Here is a 16,690-nt window from a genome sequence, read left to right as displayed (position 1 = left end):
GGGGGGGGGGTGCTTGTCAGTTGGTGAACAGACTGTGTAAGGCCTGGCTTCCCCAGGGACTGAACCCCTCCTGGCTTGGGTTTCACCTGCGACACAAGGCTTGCCAGTCAACCACAGCACAGACAGAGGGGTCAGGACTGAGAGAGAGAGAGAGAGAGGAAAGGGACAGCTGGAGGGAAAGACTAGAGTGCTCTAATTCTGGTGAGAACAAAAACAGGATTGGGTCTAAATGTGGGAGACTAATCCAGAGGAGCATTTAGAGTTCATGTAATCGCCCAACCACTCCCAAAAATACCCTAACAGACCCCTCCGCTAGACGAACAGCACATCACACAATCACAAATCGTTTTGGCACTTACATACAGAGGCGCCTCTCTTCTGTTCACCTCCATTTTCTCCCCATCCACCAGAGCCTGGAGAGCCACAGCCTGGAGAGGAAACAGTCATGTCACTATAATGAAAAACTATATTTTGTCCACGGTTGTCTGTGTAGTGCAGTTTGGTGGAACGTGTTGTCTTCCAAAGCCAGAAACAAAAGGAGAAACATATGTTGCAGCCAGAGAACTGAGATAAGTGATGAATGATAGTTATTTGAAAATAGTAAACACACCAACACCTGAGGTCATTTTCTGGGGAAACATGTGAGATGTATACACTCCTATACACATGGTGCTCTGCTTAGCGCCGCTAGTTCATCAGCAGGGATCAACCACCAGCATGTGGATGAAGCTACAACAGCTACAGCAAGCCGCGGCGCCACAGTCTTCAGGCAGAATACAGGAAGGGAGGAAACCGTAACTGTATCATCACCTGCACACACCTGATCCCCTGTGACTTCACTCTCAGCTGTGAATAGTGCATGACTTCAAAGCTGCACAGTGGTGTCAGCTCTGCAGGCTGCACTTTGTCTGGACACTCATCTGCATCATGAGCCACTTGGACAAGCCGAAACAGTTCGTTACGTGTTTGTTTACGCTGTATACACTGCATACACTGTACATAACAAACCAGCTGTCTGTAGCCTAATTACAGCTGCGGCTCGCATCTGACAAAACAATTTCTCCATTAATCGAGTGATAATTTGGTCTATTGCCTGTCAGAAAAAAAGGAAAAAATGCCCATCACATGTTCCCAGAGCCCAGGGAGACGGTCTTGAAATGTTTTGTTTTGTTTGACCAGCTGTCCATAACTCAAGGATATTCCATTTAAGATGATACTACACAAAGAAAAGCAGAAAATCTTCACGTTGCAGAAGTTTGACCTAGAGAATTACTCAATTATAAAAAAAAGTTTCAGATTAATTTTCTGTCAGTCGACTTATCAATTAATCAGCGAGTAATGGTTTCATCTTTAGTATTGTCAATATAACCTATTATTCCACAAATAAAACAAATAAAATAACAATTCCTTTTTTATGGTAAATATAAATATAATAAAAGTAAATGATTGCAAGATCATAACTGTAATAGTCGGCGGCACCATGCTCTGAATCTGGGTCAAACCCCAAGGTTATATTATGTTATGAAAATAAACCTGTGAAGTGCCACAGCGGACCAACAACAACAACAGGATTCATTGTCTTAATAGCAGGTTCAGTTACATTATACTGTAATACACTGACTGATGTCCTTAGGGTTTATCTAACAATAATATCACTATCACATTTGCATAGTGTAATGTTGTGCCCAAAGGAAATCTTATCTATTGAAGAGGGCAATGCCACAGGAGTTGGCGTCAAGCTCTGCTTTTAATCCTGCTCATATCAATGGGGCTTAAACTACTGTATAAGGAAATAGAGAAGGTTTACATGTCATACTGTAGAATAAACATTGTCCTTTACAGGTTGCGCCCCATTAGGTCAACAAAAGGATGAATCTTAGGTCCAAGGTTTAGAGCCCAGTTTTTCTAGTTTGCACAGAAATTTTTGTCAGTCATCGTCCTCAGCCTGACTTTAGCCTCTGACATGTTCAATGTGAATAAGAAACCTGACCTTGGCTTGTGGCCACACGCTCCAGGGCCGAGCGTGAGAAAGAGAGGCACACATAGCAAGATAACGCATGGTGTCATTCATTTCGGAAATTCATTTTGACTTCTATACAAGCGGTGCAAATATTTTCAGACGTGAACAAGTTGTTCCTGCTGTCCTTAGATTTTTTTTTTTCAGCTGATGCATGATTGAATAATCTAATTCCTCTCACATGACAAGCTGCTATCAGTTATCAGGCTGTGTGAAAAGTTTTTCTGCTTTCAGCTTCTGATAATTACACTTTCATTTGCTACACACTCTTATTTGGTACATGGAGGTAAATGTTACTCATTACTTCTCATAAGAATGTGCTGCTCAATGCAATGATGAAACTAACACAGATGGCACAATTAGTCACTCCACAGTGCAGTTGTGACTTCATGGGATACAAAACATGTAAAAACTTAACTTCTTAATGATTGTATAGTGTCATTAACACAAAGAAGACCCATTATAATAGGTTATCTATTATCAGCAGTGTAAACAAAGTCCAGCCATCTTTTCTATACTTGTTCAATAATGGAAAATAACCTTACTGCAAAGCCACTGAATGGACTGGTTCATGAACTCCCATTCAGAGAAGTGAAAACAGTCTCTGTATAATTGCTACACACATTATCAGCATTCAAACACATCCTCCAGGAACAATAAATGACCTCTGCTGCTTTCACTGGGAAGTAAAACTCCTGCATAAAACAATCGAAACCAGTCAGTGAATGCATCAGAGCTATAGCTAAAGTTATGAACTGATCACAGCAGAGTATGAAAGAGTTTGAATTAACAATGGGTGCAGGGCGCTGAAGCCCAGCCAGCCATGCCACGCTTTTTTACGTTTTACCTGTGAACGCACCAGCAGTCTGATCACCTAAAAAAATCGGTGAGACGACAGATAACCGACAGACTGAATAAACAACATCACGACAATCTCACGTCGTCCACCAAACTCTACGTTAAACTGAAGTTTTCTAATGATCAGCTTATTGCCATTACCTGATGTCGTCTCTCTCCCTCTCTCTCTCCCTCTCTCTCTCTCTCTCTCTCTGTCTCAGGTCTCCACACTCGGTCCGATCCGCCGTGAACTCAGATGAAGGGTATAGCGCGACACTAAACTTTCTCTGTTGCTCGAGTCTCTTACTTAATGACTAAAAAACATTTTTCTCTCCCCTGATTCCGGTTTGCTTTGGTCTCTCAGCTTCACCCGTCTCCTCGCTCCAGGAGGGAGTCGGTTGGGAGTTTGTTTGCAGGTGTCGCAGACTTGTTTCTCCCCTCTGCAGCCTGCTGCTCCTCTGGTCCAGCCCCCTCTCTCTCTCTCTCTCACACACACACACACACACACACACACACACACACACACACACACACACACACACACACAGTCTTATGATATGATATGCTTGTATCATCCCTATAAAGCCTATAAAGGAATATCCCCTGTATATAGTTCATTTATAGTGACGGTGCTTTATGTATTTCCATGGGCAACATCAGAGTGTAAATCTTCTGCACTTCGTGGGGGTTGTGGGAAAACACGGTTGCAGGTCGATTTCAATTTCCTCCAATCAAAAACAAGTTGGGGTGACGTCACCGTCATTAACGTTTCACTCTTATTGGTGGTGGAAAATGTATAGCATAGGTACAATTAGATGAAATTAACACTAATATGCTAATAAAATCTCTGCTTAACGAATACTTTTTTGATACTTTAAGTACGTTTTGCCTCTGTACTCTCTCTTATGTAAAATGTTTAATGTTTAGTATTTTTACACTGTGGTATAACCTACATAACTAATACCCAGAAATGCACTTCTGAGGTATGTATAAGATTTATTTTACCTAGTGGGCTACATGAAAATAAGGTTAGCTTGTGTCAGAGGTTAGGATTTTTTATTTTTTTTAATGGTCACAATCAGACCAGCAGAGGCCAAGATCGTGACTTTTAGTCTGTGGAATGGGTGAAGCTCCAGAAATGCTGAATCCTACATTTCCCATAATGCAACTCAGCAAGGTCTTTCATTCAAAACCCCTAACTTCAAATGCCCACTTTTTTGTAATAGGCCTACTGTAGATAAGCCTGATGCTTAATTGATCAAAGTTTGTAAAGCTTAAAGGGAAACAATATCATTTTTGAAAGAAAACAGACATTACAGTTACAATTATACAATATATTTTTCCACTTGGAAATGAGAGGTTAAATTCATTAGAAATAAAATGAGGCCTTGGTCAATTCTGTACACGCAACAGTTTTGTTTTTACAGCCAGTTCCTGGTCTGGTATGACTGTTTTTATGTCTGTTGCCCTGTTTTATAGCAGTGTTCAATTTGCATTGTATAATTTACATCCTAATGCTTCTCTGTTGCATAAAAATCTTCCAGCTCTCATAGAAGACACAGACATGTGACATGAACAGGAAATGAGAGATACGACTTTCCCACACTTCTTGCTCCCAGATTTATCCCACAACTGATAATGAGCAACAGATTAAATGTCTTACAACAGATGGTGTCAGAGGTGACAGGCTACAATAGTAATGTCTTACTTTCAACACAGTCAGCAATTTGAGTTTGAGAAACAGTTTCCTTCAGGACAGTGTTGTCTTGCTTAATTGGGGAGATGAGAGGATGAGGCCATTTAGGAGAAAACCCCACAAACTCCATCAGAACTGACTGCATCTTATAACCTGTGAGACTGTGGTGCCATCTGTTGGCAAAAATATAAAAGTGAGTAAAAGATTTGTGAACCCCCAGTCCTGCCATCTTGTGGTAGGTTTCTAGATAACATTCCCCATAATTAATTTTAGTGTTGCATTTGTTTTTCTAAGTATGCTCCAAAATGCACCACAAAGTGATATCGACACAAGGTACGGTCATCTGTCCTGCAGATGGTGAGAGCAGCACACTGTGGAATTCATTGCACACTCAGAGACTCACATGCTGTCAAAATAAAACAGCAGGACAGATATCCTTGTCTCTTTTTGCAGCGCCCATGGTGATGTGATGGAGCATCACACAGCAGGAAACTAAACCAATAATGTTCAAGATATAAAGGAAACAAAACAGTATACCTCACCCTCAAAGGCTTCTCTTGACCTTTCAAACACAGTAATCATTAAAACAAAAAACATCAGTCATTAAGTTGCGAATTTTGCAACACAACCCTCAGAAAAGGAAATGAAGTAAATTTTTGCCTTTGTTTTCTTTTCACAGAAAACGCTCAATGTCAGTGTTTTTTGTCAGAGACATGAAAGAACAAACCTGATCAGGTTTCAGTGGGGTTTTTTTCAGGATCTTCTAGTGGTCACTGACAAGTTTTAGGAGGTAGTATTACACTGAGTATTTTTACACTGTTATATTGGTACTTTTAAGTAAGTACAACTTCTGAGTCCTTCTTCCATCACTGCTGTTGCATTATAGGAAATGCAGGAATTCGAGTTTGAGCCAAACTGGCGACCAAACTTTTGGGATGGCTGGGCCTGTGCTGCATGTATGAAATAACTGGTTAGCTCAAACCTCCAGCAGAGGGCGCACTCAGACAGTGGGCAACAACAGGTTTAATCAAGTCAGACTAATAGAAAATAGCTTAGGTAAAAACTTCTATTATCCCCCAGTGGTGAGACAGAGCTCAGAGACTTCACCTCAAAGAAAATGAGGAGCATCCTCAGAAGATGCCTCCCCACAGCTGTGCTCACAGCGCATTGAGCCCGGTGCACCTGATTCACATGTCTGGGACAACCTCTGTTCCATAGATACAATTTTGTACAACAGGTGACAGAAAGGCAAAGACATTATTTAGATGATGCATAGTTCTATTTTCCATACAGCTGCGTCACATCCTCTCATGGCCTGTGTCAGAAATTGCAGAACGCCAAGAAGCAGAGGCAGATCATAAACTGTCTCACTTCTGTTTGAAAGGCATACTGCAAGTCACATCAGTATTCAGGCTGAACTAGCAGAGGAGAATGTACAAAGACTGACATGAAACTTAAGGTATGCTTCTATAATGCAGACAGGTTGAGGATGAAGTTTAACTCTGGAGTAACCTCACATAGTACCCTTGAATTAATAAGCATACAACCCCCATATCTTTGACCACATTTAAACACCACAACATGTTGTCATTCATAATATCATAAAAGATTTACAAATTAAGCTTGTTTTTCTTCCTGCGTTCAGCTTCTCTGTACTTTCTTTCAGGGCATGTCATTACTGTCATGTCATGTCTTTAGTTAAATGACCGCAGCAGCATCTAAGCTATATAGGCCAGGATCGAAGCAACCAGTTCATGTTACAATTCCAATATAATACATAGGAAATTAGGGCATTTGAGCAATGAAAAATGTTCTCACTGTGGGTTTCTGTGTCTCAGGTCTGACTTCAGAATAATATTACATTTACCTTAGCATTGCAAAAGAATGCATTCAATACTGATACTGATACTTCAGTCTGTCATTCATTCCTTGTGTAAATTACCTTAATAAGTACCTGTAAATGGCCTATATATAGCAAAACACCATATGTGAGCACATCAATTGACTAATTTTGTGCCATTTTCTTGATGTGTGTTCTATAAATGTACATAAAAATGGTGTAATATTTGTTTTTTATTTTTGTTAATTCCACACTACTGACACTGTAGCATCACCTCTTTCTCCTTGTTTTTCATTTTGAGCCAACAGCATGATTTAGGTTCAGGCTGATATTATTAAAAAACAGTGTGTAAAGTTGTGTGTTTGAAACTACACAGCGACATCAAAATGATTCACCTCACAAATAACTAATTCTGAATATCTGTGTAGTAGTCAGCATGATGGAGAGGCTCCGGAACTAAATAACAAAAAAAACGGGGGGAAGTTAATACTGGATGCACGTCTTTGTGGACGAGACCAGTTGCGCATGCTCAGATCTATCAAAACACCGAAAGGAGAGAGATGAGTCCATGAGGATATCCAAGAAAAACAATGTCTTATCGAGTGAGATATCTTTTCATTTCAGAAAATTTGCTTTTTTTGATGCTTGCGCGTAATGTGTTTCCATGGTAACATTTATTAGCCCCAGCCGGTTAGTGTGACTAACGGAAGGTTACGATAACAACAGCTAGCATGCTAACTGATAGCTAACAGACAGTCGTTGGGTATTTAACCGAATGAGTTAAATAACGCTTAGTGTAACGGGAAATGAGACTAAGGACTGTTTGGTATCTATATGTAATTGTGAAATAAACTTTCCACATTTCAGACGTGTGGTGGTTTCAGTTGAATCTCAGTGTGACAGCTCAGTGAGTGATCAGGGGATGGACAACGCCGCCGTGTCAGCCTCGGACGGCACAGCAGAGTGCCCCCTGGTTTCTGAGGACATGGAGGGGATCTGCGTGATGCCAGACTTGAGTGCCATCAAGACCGAGCAGTCGATGGGTGCAAGCCCAGTTGACACGGGCACTCAAAATGTGGCTATGGGCATCAAGTTCATCCTGCCCAACCGCTTTGACATGAACGTTTGCTCAAGATTTGTCAAGTCGCTCAACGAGGAAGACAGCAAGAACATCCAGGACCAGGTGAACTCTGATCTGGAGGTGGCTTCTGTTTTATTCAAAGGTAGGGTGGAGCCGGAGCCCTATTTATCTGTTTAGTTATCACTTGGTTATCCTGTGAGAATGTCTGATGTACAAGGCTGTAATTAATGTGAGAGCCACAAAATGTTTCCCTCTGTTTCAGCTGAGTGCAACATCCAGACCTCACCGTCCCCGGGCATACAGGTGCGCCATGTTTACACACCATCCACCACCAAACACTTCTCCCCCATCAAACAGTCCACCACACTCACCAATAAACACCGCGGCAATGAGGTTTCTTCCACACCTCTTCTGGTGCATTGTAAGTACCACAGTTGTATTAACTCCATATGTTAAAATGTTTCCAGTCAAAATGTTAATCAGTACCTGCATGTTTTTTCCTTCAGCTCTGTCCATTCACCAGCTGGCAGCCCAGGGAGAAATGGTGTTTCTGGCCAGCAGGATTGAACAAGGTAGGCAGTCTCCCCCAGGTTGTCAAATGAGTATAATTTTCCAAGGCCATGCAGTGGTGAAATAATCTGAAACGACACTCATAACAACTGTTCTTATTGCTGTAAATAATAATTATGTTTTCAAAAACTGATTAACTTTTTTCACTATAAAATGCCAGAAAATTGAGAAAAATTGTGATGGCCCTAAGTATCTTGTTTTGTCTGACCAACAATCCACAAATCAAAGATGTAGAGTTTACTATCATATCCCTGACAAACTGGAACTGGAATGTATTTTGAGAACTAATGTAAAAATTGAATAGTTATATGACCAAATAACTTTTCTATAGAGTAAGTACTTTTCTATGGTTCTAGCACCATGTGAAGAAAAGTACTCTCTTCATGGTATTTCAAATGTTTTGATTGTTGCTGAGTCTCTCCCAGTGTCAGCTGGGAGAGGCTCCAGCTCCCCTCAATCTGCAAAGAATAAGTGGTTATAGATAATGGATGAATATATGTAATACAGTACATATTGTGACAATGTTTTATGTATCATATTAATAGAGACTGTGATCAATCTCCAAGATGAGGAAGGCTTTACTCCTCTGATGTGGGCAGCTGCACACGGACAAATTGCTGTTGTCGAGTTTCTGCTCCAAAATGTATGGAAAAATTAACCTCCTGTCTTATTCAGATGTTATGGTTTTAATACATTAGAGCATGCCCTCTATATTTATTAACCGCTTGTCATTCCACGTCACTTTTCACTATAGGGTGCTGACCCCAACCTCCTGGCCAAAGGGAGGGAAAGCGCATTGTCCTTGGCCTGCAGTAAGGGATACACTGATATTGTGAAGATGCTCATTGACTGTGGAGTTGATGTCAACGAATATGACTGGGTAAGAATACTGAGCTTTTCTTTCATGTTGTCTCAACTTGGTTAAGTAGAATATGACAATTAAAAAAATGACCATCACTTTGCGCTGGATGCTTAATGTTGGTATCAGATGAAGCCCTGTGAAGGCTTCAGTCTGTGTGGCTTGTTGTGATGTTGCCTCTGTGGGTTTCAGAATGGAGGAGCCCCTCTGCTGTACGCTGTCCATGGCAACCACGTACGCTGTGTCGAAATCTTGTTAGGTGAGGACAAACCTTTTATTGACAGTCAGAAATATCTGTCTGTTTATATAAACATAGCAGTTTTGTGTTGAGGAAATATTGCGTCTAACATGAACATGCACAGTAATTATGTGTCTACTATTTGTTTATTATATTTGTACGTCTTCCAGAGAGTGGTGCTGATCCTACCATAGAGTCAGATTCTGGATTTAATGCAATGGACATGGCCGTGGCTATGGGCCACCGAAATGGTATGTGAAAAATAAACATATAGTCTGAGCCAACATTTAGGGCTAGAAGGGGGTTCAGTTAAGCTATAACAAAGTCTTACCTACACATGACTTTGAGTTAGTGTATACAAAGGAGTGAAGATGGATTTTACTGCATAGCAAAAAAAAGGTTGTAATAGATCTTACAAATAAAATAATTTTAGATACTTAAACTAATACTGTTGTACTGATATTTTCATTAAAAGCCTTTCACAAGAAACAAAAGCAAAAATACATCATACATTTGGAGAACATGTATGTATTTAATTTTCTGCTCAATAAAAAATGGGATGATCTTTTTAAAGGAGGGAAATAGGAGGCACAGTTACTATTCACATGAAGGACAGCCACCTTAGATTGTACATATAAGTATCCTCTATTAAATGACTGTTGGATAAAATCTTGTATGTCTCTATGTTTAGTTCAACAGGTGATGGAGGCACACTTACTGAAGTTGCTGATGGGAATCAGAGAATGAACTGTGACACTTGAGGAAAACAAATACTTGAGGGACATCACTGGGCTCTTGGACAATCATGTAGCACGCCCAGGCTGTCAGCCAACAGGAATACTTAGTTCCATTAAGTGATGTTTCAACAGCATTGCATCATGTCGACATTATTTTGTGGGCATGATGCACATGAAGGTTGGGTGTGAGTGTGTGAGTGAGTGTGTGTGAATTTTGAATTTGACGCTTCTCTCAAACTGTTTTACTCTGCACGTTTTCACAACGAATGTGTGTTAGCAAATTTTATCAGGATACACTGACAGATTTCAAAAAACAGAAATGTAAAGTTGAGCTCTTCACTACAACCCAGCATGCACTGCACTCCACCTGTAGTATGCTGCCAAATAAGTAGTGCAGTGCAGGCTTTTGTTTTGCTTTAATTAAGCATTGAAGCTCCGTTTTGACTCCCTTGTAATATCAGATATCGCATTACATGCTGTCATTACCCTTTTCCCGTTATTGCAAGTGTTTTTATAAACTAATTTATTAACCGTAATCAACAGTTTTTAAGAATAACAGAATTTTATTGTAATATGTTGAATTGGTTGGTGTTCATACTGTCTGGTTTTCATATTGAGCACATCTCTGAGGCTCTTCTGTCTTCCCTGAAGACAACAGTGGGTGGAATGAAAATACGTTATTACTGTCCAGAATGCACGTGGCAGATTGTGTGCTTTTATGACACTGCCAAGCTGTTTGTTTACTGAAGATCCTTGTGTCAGTTGTACTCTGTTTATTTATTTGAATAATTTACACGTTGTGTTGTAATGTGATAAAATTCTCATATTGATGTAACTCTTGTTATGTTTCATATTGACAAGTTACAATTTTATTGTTCATTGTTAATGTGCAGGCTATGCTAAGGTTAGCGGTTGAGAAGAAAAGCATGAACATGATCAAACAATGGTCAAACATGATCTTAAGAGTCTCTCACCTTGCTTGCTGCTCAGTGAGGCAGTACCATAGACTGTATGCTTAAGCATAGCAGTGTTTTGAGCTAAACTCAATGCTGATGCCGAGCAGGTATGATGTTTTCCATGTTCACCATCTTAGTTCAGCATGCTAACATTTGCTAGTTTATGAAACCAAACTACACGTTTGATAATAGACAGCTGAGGGTTGGTTTTTAGGTTTAACAGTATTGGTCTGGTCAAAAACCAAAATATTGAACAAATCAAATATAAGACCTGATGATGGCAGTAGATTAAAAGAAGATTACCAAAGTTCGGAGTTCATCCTGAGGGGGAAATGAATGTGTGTACAAAATTTCATGGCAATCCATCCATTTCACAAAAATCCATAAATACTAATGTCACAGTGGCACCAGAGAAGTCAGAGGGTCATCAAATAAAGTATCTATCTATCTATATATGTATGTATGTAAATACCTGAATATTACAGCATGGTATCCAAACCTTGCACCTGGCGATGCAGTTGTGAGGTAAGCAGAAGGAAAAATGTTAATTATTTCTACTCTACTCAAATGATTAAAAGAAACAGAAGTTACTGACAGTAGCAAAGGTTTATTTCCAGATATGGTGGTTTTAGCGAGGCCACAAAGAATTAAGGATCAGTAACGGATGTACAGCAGGAGCCTTAAACACCACATTTTAAACACAATCTCTCACTCTAACTGGACCACAGAGCACAACAAGCATTTGGAGGAGTCTGGTGGCAAACAGGAGGTGGAATGAGTACTAAAATACCTTATGCTTAAATACTGCTACCCTGGTTTTTAATACTTTAGAGTACTATTCTAGAAAAATTACTCAAAAATAATTCACTTAAGAGTATGCAAGTACTTTGTTCAGGTGTTGCACAAATTACAGAATGCTCACAGCCAAAAGTTGACAGATTATCCATCTTCTCAGGTACTTAAACGATTAACTTTCCACCTCTCAAAATAGACATTAAAACATCTTGTGCCCCACATGGTCCTGTCAAGTTTTGATACTCCAGGAGTCCCATTTCCTCTAGTTAGCCTCATCCTTGGATGCTTCATCAAAATTCTCCACCAGATCTGAAACAACAAAAGATTCAGCGGTAAATTGACTGAAGTAGAAAGAAAGGCATGTCCCATCTGCACAAATGATTCTCAGGAGGTGGCGGAGCATAATTCAGGAAAAGTGTGTTTATCTGAAACATGATACTAGGTGTAATGCAACCTCACTTCTTTGCTCGTCTTTCCCACTCTAATATGGACTGCAATGTGCTCTGTATATGAGGCCCTGACAACTACTGAGAGCAGCTGTAAAAATTATGGCGTAACGCACCAAAAAGTTGGCTTCAATTACTCCATGAAATGCGAGAAATCCGCGTCTCCAGGTTTTGGCTCAAAGGGTCGAGGGTTAAAATGGAAACAATTCAAAAGGTCTGAGTAAACATGTTCCTTCAGTGGGAGAACAAAAAGGAAACTTAACTCCAATAACGGCGTGATGGCAATGGCTGTTAACCCTGTGCCATTAGGGCTTCAAGTGCTCCTATTGCTGAATACATGTGTAATCGTTTGTTACATTAGTGCGAACTCTGGTTACAGGGAGAGAAGTCCTGGGAAAAGCGAGAGATTATTGTAATGGCAACCTCATGTGTTTGGTCAATTTCCCTGACAAAGAAAAGCAAACCGAATCTTAAGATCTTATAAACAATGAACATGAGATTTAAACACAAAACGCTGCATTGCTCCGTCGTCTAAAGTAACTGATGAATCCCCTTGGTGTGACCCCTTTCATGAGCCAAAAGAAAAGCAAACCTGCCACGGGTATTTAACTGAGAGAAAGAGAGGAAAAAACCTGCTGCAATAATGGACAAGTGTGAAGGAGTATTTCAAAATAAGACTGCAAAACAGTTTGATGCACGACAAGCAGAATATAATGCAAAATGAGACATTTTAGCACTCACCTGGAACATCATCGTCTTCTTCTTCTACTGCTGCAATCGGCGCTTTTCCATCTGCAGCTGTAAGGACAGAAAAGATCGGTGAGAATCTAAGAATCTAGTGTGTGTCCATATCAGGGAAACTAGGAGCCTTTCCTACAATGATTTATGCTACAACTTAATTCAACGTGTTAAATGAGTATGAGCGCTGACCCTGTTTGGGCAGAGCCTCGGCGAGTCTCCTGAGGCTCGTCAGGCTGTCGGCTCCCAGCTGGTTCAGGATGCCCGGCAACATCTCGGTCAGCTGCTTGGTCTCAGCGTGGCCAGTGATGGTGAAGGTGTTGGCTGCGAGGGAGGCCTGCACTTTGGGATTGTTGAAGTGGATGACCGTTCCTTGATTTGTAAACATGTTGACCTGAAACAGACCAAAATAACAAATCACTGAAACAAATACACCTTGAAATCACGGTGGGACAAAACTGGGAGGAAGGTTTATGCGTACCTCTTCAATACCAGAGATGTTGTTGACACCAAGTTTCTTTAGGGAGAACTGGAGCTTCTTGTCATCTGCGGTGGCTGTTCTGTGTACAACCTTCTTCTTTCTGCGAGCACTACCCTATGGGGACATTCATACAAACATGTTATATGGTCATTTTCTGGCCCAAAAGCTGTTTGTAGTCTATTTAGTGTAGTTCACTCTCTGGCCCACAGTACACCTTTGCCAAAAATGATTGCTGCTATGAAGCAAAACTGTAGATAAAATTGCTGGTTGTCATAGAAACAGGCAAGAAACTTCTCTAAAGCTCAGGTTGTACGAAGCTGCACAGCCTGAGCTCAAAGTCTTATGTCACCAGATTAATATTTTCAACCAAGACTCTCATCGTCCTGCACAGCATCAAACTTTCCACTCTCACATACAGTAGTATCAAAGTCGTCTCTTGTCAGTTAAAGCGTTTCTTTTCTTCAGCTTTTTATTTTAGTCTCATAAAATAAGTACTGTGTCAAGATTAGAGAAGATTGAGAGCTTTGAAGAAAAATGATAAATGTCATGTAACCTGTGACAATGCTGTTTTTTTTTTTTTACCTTTCCGCCGATGCGGACTTGTGCCTGTAGTTTAGCAAGTTTTTCTTGATTCATAATTGCTTCTTTCATCTGCAAAAAGAAAGAACATTACATATGATTATGTTAATTGCGGTTGCTCATACAGCACATAGCAGGCTTAGATACCAAGATACAAAGCACGCCATGCAGCAAGGGACTGCAATGCAACAAAAATTAGACATCTGTATCAAAACTGAAAATCCTATCTGTCTGACATGCAGCAACAACAAATAAAAAAAAAAAGAGTTATTGAAACCATTTTGATCAGAGTCCTATTATGTATGTTTGACACTTTATCTACAGTCAATGTGATAAGATCTATGAAGACTGTGAAGCGCTGCAGTGTTACACCCTAGCAGTAACCGTCATCTCAGATGAAGAAGACAAGTATTTCCCTGAAACCTTTGAAGCTCCTTAGCTTGCCTGCTATTCACTAATTAACAGCTGCCTTATTTGAAGCATGTGCATTTAGTGAGTAGCACATATTTGGTGTGACCTGCTTCATTCATGTGCTGACTGGAGGATCTGATCTCAATAAGCATTGCAAACACAAACTGTGTTGTTGGAAAATCTAACCCCAGAAGACAAACAGCTAGCGCACGTGTGATGGACTATGGAAAGAGAAAGTAGTGGCATGGTGCCACCAGTTAAACGTGATATAAGGCCTTTTCTTGAAGACTGCCTCACGGCTTAATGGCTGTGTATCTGATCCAAACACTCATGAATGAAGGCAACACAAAAACACCTGGTGAAGCAGAAATGTGACATGCTGACAATTGTGTTATTCTAAACGAAGATGAGTCCAGGAGAACAGATCATCTTTGCCTCAGAAAACCACTCCGCTATTGAAATAACAAGCTCCCTGACACTTTGCACTTTTTTCCTATGAGACGAAAAGAATTGTTTTAAAGAAATCAGTCTTGTAAACCTATAGACAGTTGCAATTATCTATATACAGTATATTACATAGCATTGGGTACAATTACTGAAATTTGTTAGACAATTTCCATTTGCAATTTCAAATGGCTCAATTTGATACATTTAGTTTATCTTTTTATGAGATTAATGTTTTTCTAAATGACTACAGAAGCATTTCTATATTTCCATAGTACGGCATTATCTTGCTGGTCTTAAGACAGTTATTAGTCTCTAAAAATTGGACTATAATTTTATCTAAGAAATTAAGGAAAGCCCAGTATACCTTTCCACAGCTGGTAAAATTAAAGCAAATTATGAGCGGCCCTTGACTATGTATTGATTACCACGTGATTAAGAAAGATAATAATAAGATTATCTGACAGCAGTACATCCTAATGATTTGCAAGGTGTAAACAAATGAGGAGAAATTAGGGAAATCCTACTCGAACGACACACACATGTAAACACACACACGCAAACACACACACGCAGGGAGTAGAGGCTTTAGTGTGGGTGTGGTGGGCGGCGGTAGTGCGGATAAAAAAGAAGCAAGTACTTTTTTTTTTGCAAAAGCAAGTAAGGAGCTGTCAGATTCACAGTCACATGCGCTGTTAGTTTAATGAGCTAAAAGCTCATGTTTCCACTTATCTGTCTGTGTTATGGACAACCAGCGAAGAAAGCCAAACAACAAAAGACTGTGGTAGGACAAACTAAATAAGCCAAAAGCACCGCAGCTAACGTCGGGGTTGGTTTAAGATAACGTTTGCTGACAAATTCAGCCAACCACTGCACCGACACAAGGTGTGGTTTAGCTTTTGTGTTAGAACTTGTGGGCTAACTCTAGCTAGCGTCTGAGCTAACTGGGAGATTGTGGAGTGGACGGCCTGTCACTCACAGCCACACAAAACCGCCAGTAACATTAGCTTCAAACCCGGGCAGATTTCAGCCATCTAGTGAGAAAAGGCTTTCGTTTACCTCTTGCCGTCGGATCGGGGGGAAACAGTGCAGGGAAGAAGGTATTTAAAGCTCCTCACTGACCTGTAAACTAACAGCAGACACATGCGGGGAGCAAGATGGAAGCGAGAGAGGAGGGAGGAAGTGACGTACGGCAAAAGTAAGCGCAATCTAACGATGGGTTTTTCCTGCCCTGAGTTTAGCGTTGCAGGCAACACTTTCACCCTTCAACAACTTTTTTCATTCTTTATATGCAGAAAAAAAAAAAAAACATTACAAACAGTAAGGCTATCATTCGTAACAATTACAAAAGTTCTATAAAGCAGACTGAACAGATACTATATAACAGACATAAAACACAGTGCATAAGATACAATGAAATAAATATGTTTTGCTATGTTTTCTAGTAATATGTGGAGATATATATTTCTTTTTTTTCTAATATCTTGATTGTAAAATGATATTGATTGATTGATGATTGAAGAAAACTTTAATTTTCTGTAGCTGTTTTCTGTCATTGCGAGGTGTTCACTGTGAATAGGAAATCTGTGATTATTTTTATTTGTTGAACCTGGTATTATGAAACTCTCAAGCTTTAACTTGTAAAACATATTTTTTGTTTGAATGATGTTGTTGGACTGAACTTCTTACAAGAAACCATAATACTGGGGAAAGAAAGCTCCAAAAAGTGAATTGGTTGATGCAAATTAGTATTGCAAACATACGTTGGCATAACATAATTTATCTACTAACTATTTTGGGTCATGAATTGAATATGAACAAACACTAATGCAAAAGAACACACAGTTTTCATTTACTGTGCACATGAAAATACATTATTAACCACCACCTTCTTAAAACATTTAGGACACGCTAACTTCCGTACGACCTGTGGAAGACCTCGTCCACAAACCGATGATGCAGGCC

The 16,690-nt window shown here is 40.0% G+C and overlaps 3 protein-coding genes across 7 annotated transcripts in view; 1 reads left to right on the top strand and 2 right to left on the bottom strand.

The window, feature by feature from the left end:
• arhgef28a (Rho guanine nucleotide exchange factor (GEF) 28a) overlaps positions 1 to 3,292 on the bottom strand; it is a 42,561-nt gene extending 39,269 nt beyond the window's left edge. For all 4 annotated transcript variants that reach the window (XM_087178224.1, XM_087178225.1, XM_023422349.2 and 1 more), the window contains exons 1-2: positions 3,017 to 3,292; positions 360 to 428 (exon numbers count right to left, since the gene is read on the bottom strand). In XM_087178224.1, coding sequence (XP_087034350.1) covers positions 360 to 392 — 33 coding nt within the window. In that variant the 5' untranslated portion in view covers positions 393 to 428; positions 3,017 to 3,292. The remainder of the gene's footprint in view (positions 1 to 359; positions 429 to 3,016) is intronic.
• Positions 3,293 to 6,907: 3,615 nt separating this feature from the next.
• ankra2 (ankyrin repeat, family A (RFXANK-like), 2) lies at positions 6,908 to 10,710 on the top strand. The gene is made up of 9 exons (XM_023422293.2): positions 6,908 to 6,992; positions 7,258 to 7,613; positions 7,734 to 7,892; positions 7,978 to 8,043; positions 8,587 to 8,684; positions 8,796 to 8,921; positions 9,093 to 9,159; positions 9,309 to 9,389; positions 9,830 to 10,710. Exons 2-9 carry the CDS (start codon positions 7,313 to 7,315, stop codon positions 9,883 to 9,885), a joined length of 954 nt encoding a protein of 317 aa, XP_023278061.1. The 5' UTR covers positions 6,908 to 6,992; positions 7,258 to 7,312; the 3' UTR covers positions 9,886 to 10,710.
• Positions 10,711 to 11,418: 708 nt separating this feature from the next.
• On the bottom strand, positions 11,419 to 15,911 carry btf3 (basic transcription factor 3). 2 transcript variants are annotated; one of them, XM_023422295.2, is made up of 6 exons: positions 15,848 to 15,911; positions 13,874 to 13,942; positions 13,292 to 13,405; positions 13,003 to 13,204; positions 12,814 to 12,870; positions 11,419 to 11,935 (listed from the first exon to the last, which is right to left on the bottom strand). In XM_023422295.2, exons 2-6 carry the CDS (start codon positions 13,940 to 13,942, stop codon positions 11,889 to 11,891), a joined length of 489 nt encoding a protein of 162 aa, XP_023278063.1. In that variant the 5' UTR covers positions 15,848 to 15,911; the 3' UTR covers positions 11,419 to 11,888. The 2 variants fall into 2 exon arrangements, with proteins under 2 accessions (XP_023278063.1, XP_023278062.1); XM_023422294.2 differs by having other exon boundaries at positions 15,785 to 15,900.
• Between the last annotated feature and the right edge of the window lie 779 nt (positions 15,912 to 16,690).

The sequence above is a fragment of the Seriola lalandi genome, unplaced genomic scaffold (assembly GCF_002814215.2).
Source record: "Seriola lalandi dorsalis isolate HSWRI2012SDOR001 ecotype SW California unplaced genomic scaffold, Sedor1 jcf7180002054680, whole genome shotgun sequence".
NCBI classification, from domain to species: Eukaryota; Metazoa; Chordata; class Actinopteri; order Carangiformes; family Carangidae; genus Seriola; species Seriola lalandi.
The sequence above is the reverse complement of the archived record's forward strand: the minus strand, read 5'-3'. Positions and strand labels throughout refer to the sequence as shown.

Bases quoted from the DNA above. Each gene is read 5' to 3' on its own strand.
- ankra2 (XM_023422293.2), top strand. From the start codon at position 7,313: ATGGACAACGCCGCCGTGTCAGCCTCGGACGGCACAGCAGAGTGCCCC. The intron at 8,044-8,586 runs GTAGGCAGTCTC...TCATATTAATAG, and splicing joins GGCCAGCAGGATTGAACAAG to AGACTGTGATCAATCTCCAA. The intron at 9,390-9,829 runs GTATGTGAAAAA...CTCTATGTTTAG, and splicing joins GGCTATGGGCCACCGAAATG to TTCAACAGGTGATGGAGGCA.
- btf3 (XM_023422295.2), bottom strand. From the start codon at position 13,942: ATGAAAGAAGCAATTATGAATCAAGAAAAACTTGCTAAACTACAGGCA. The intron at 12,871-13,002 runs GTCAGCGCTCAT...CTGTCCTTACAG, and splicing joins CGAGGCTCTGCCCAAACAGG to CTGCAGATGGAAAAGCGCCG. The intron at 11,936-12,813 runs GTGAGTGCTAAA...TTGTTGTTTCAG, and splicing joins AGAAGACGATGATGTTCCAG to ATCTGGTGGAGAATTTTGAT.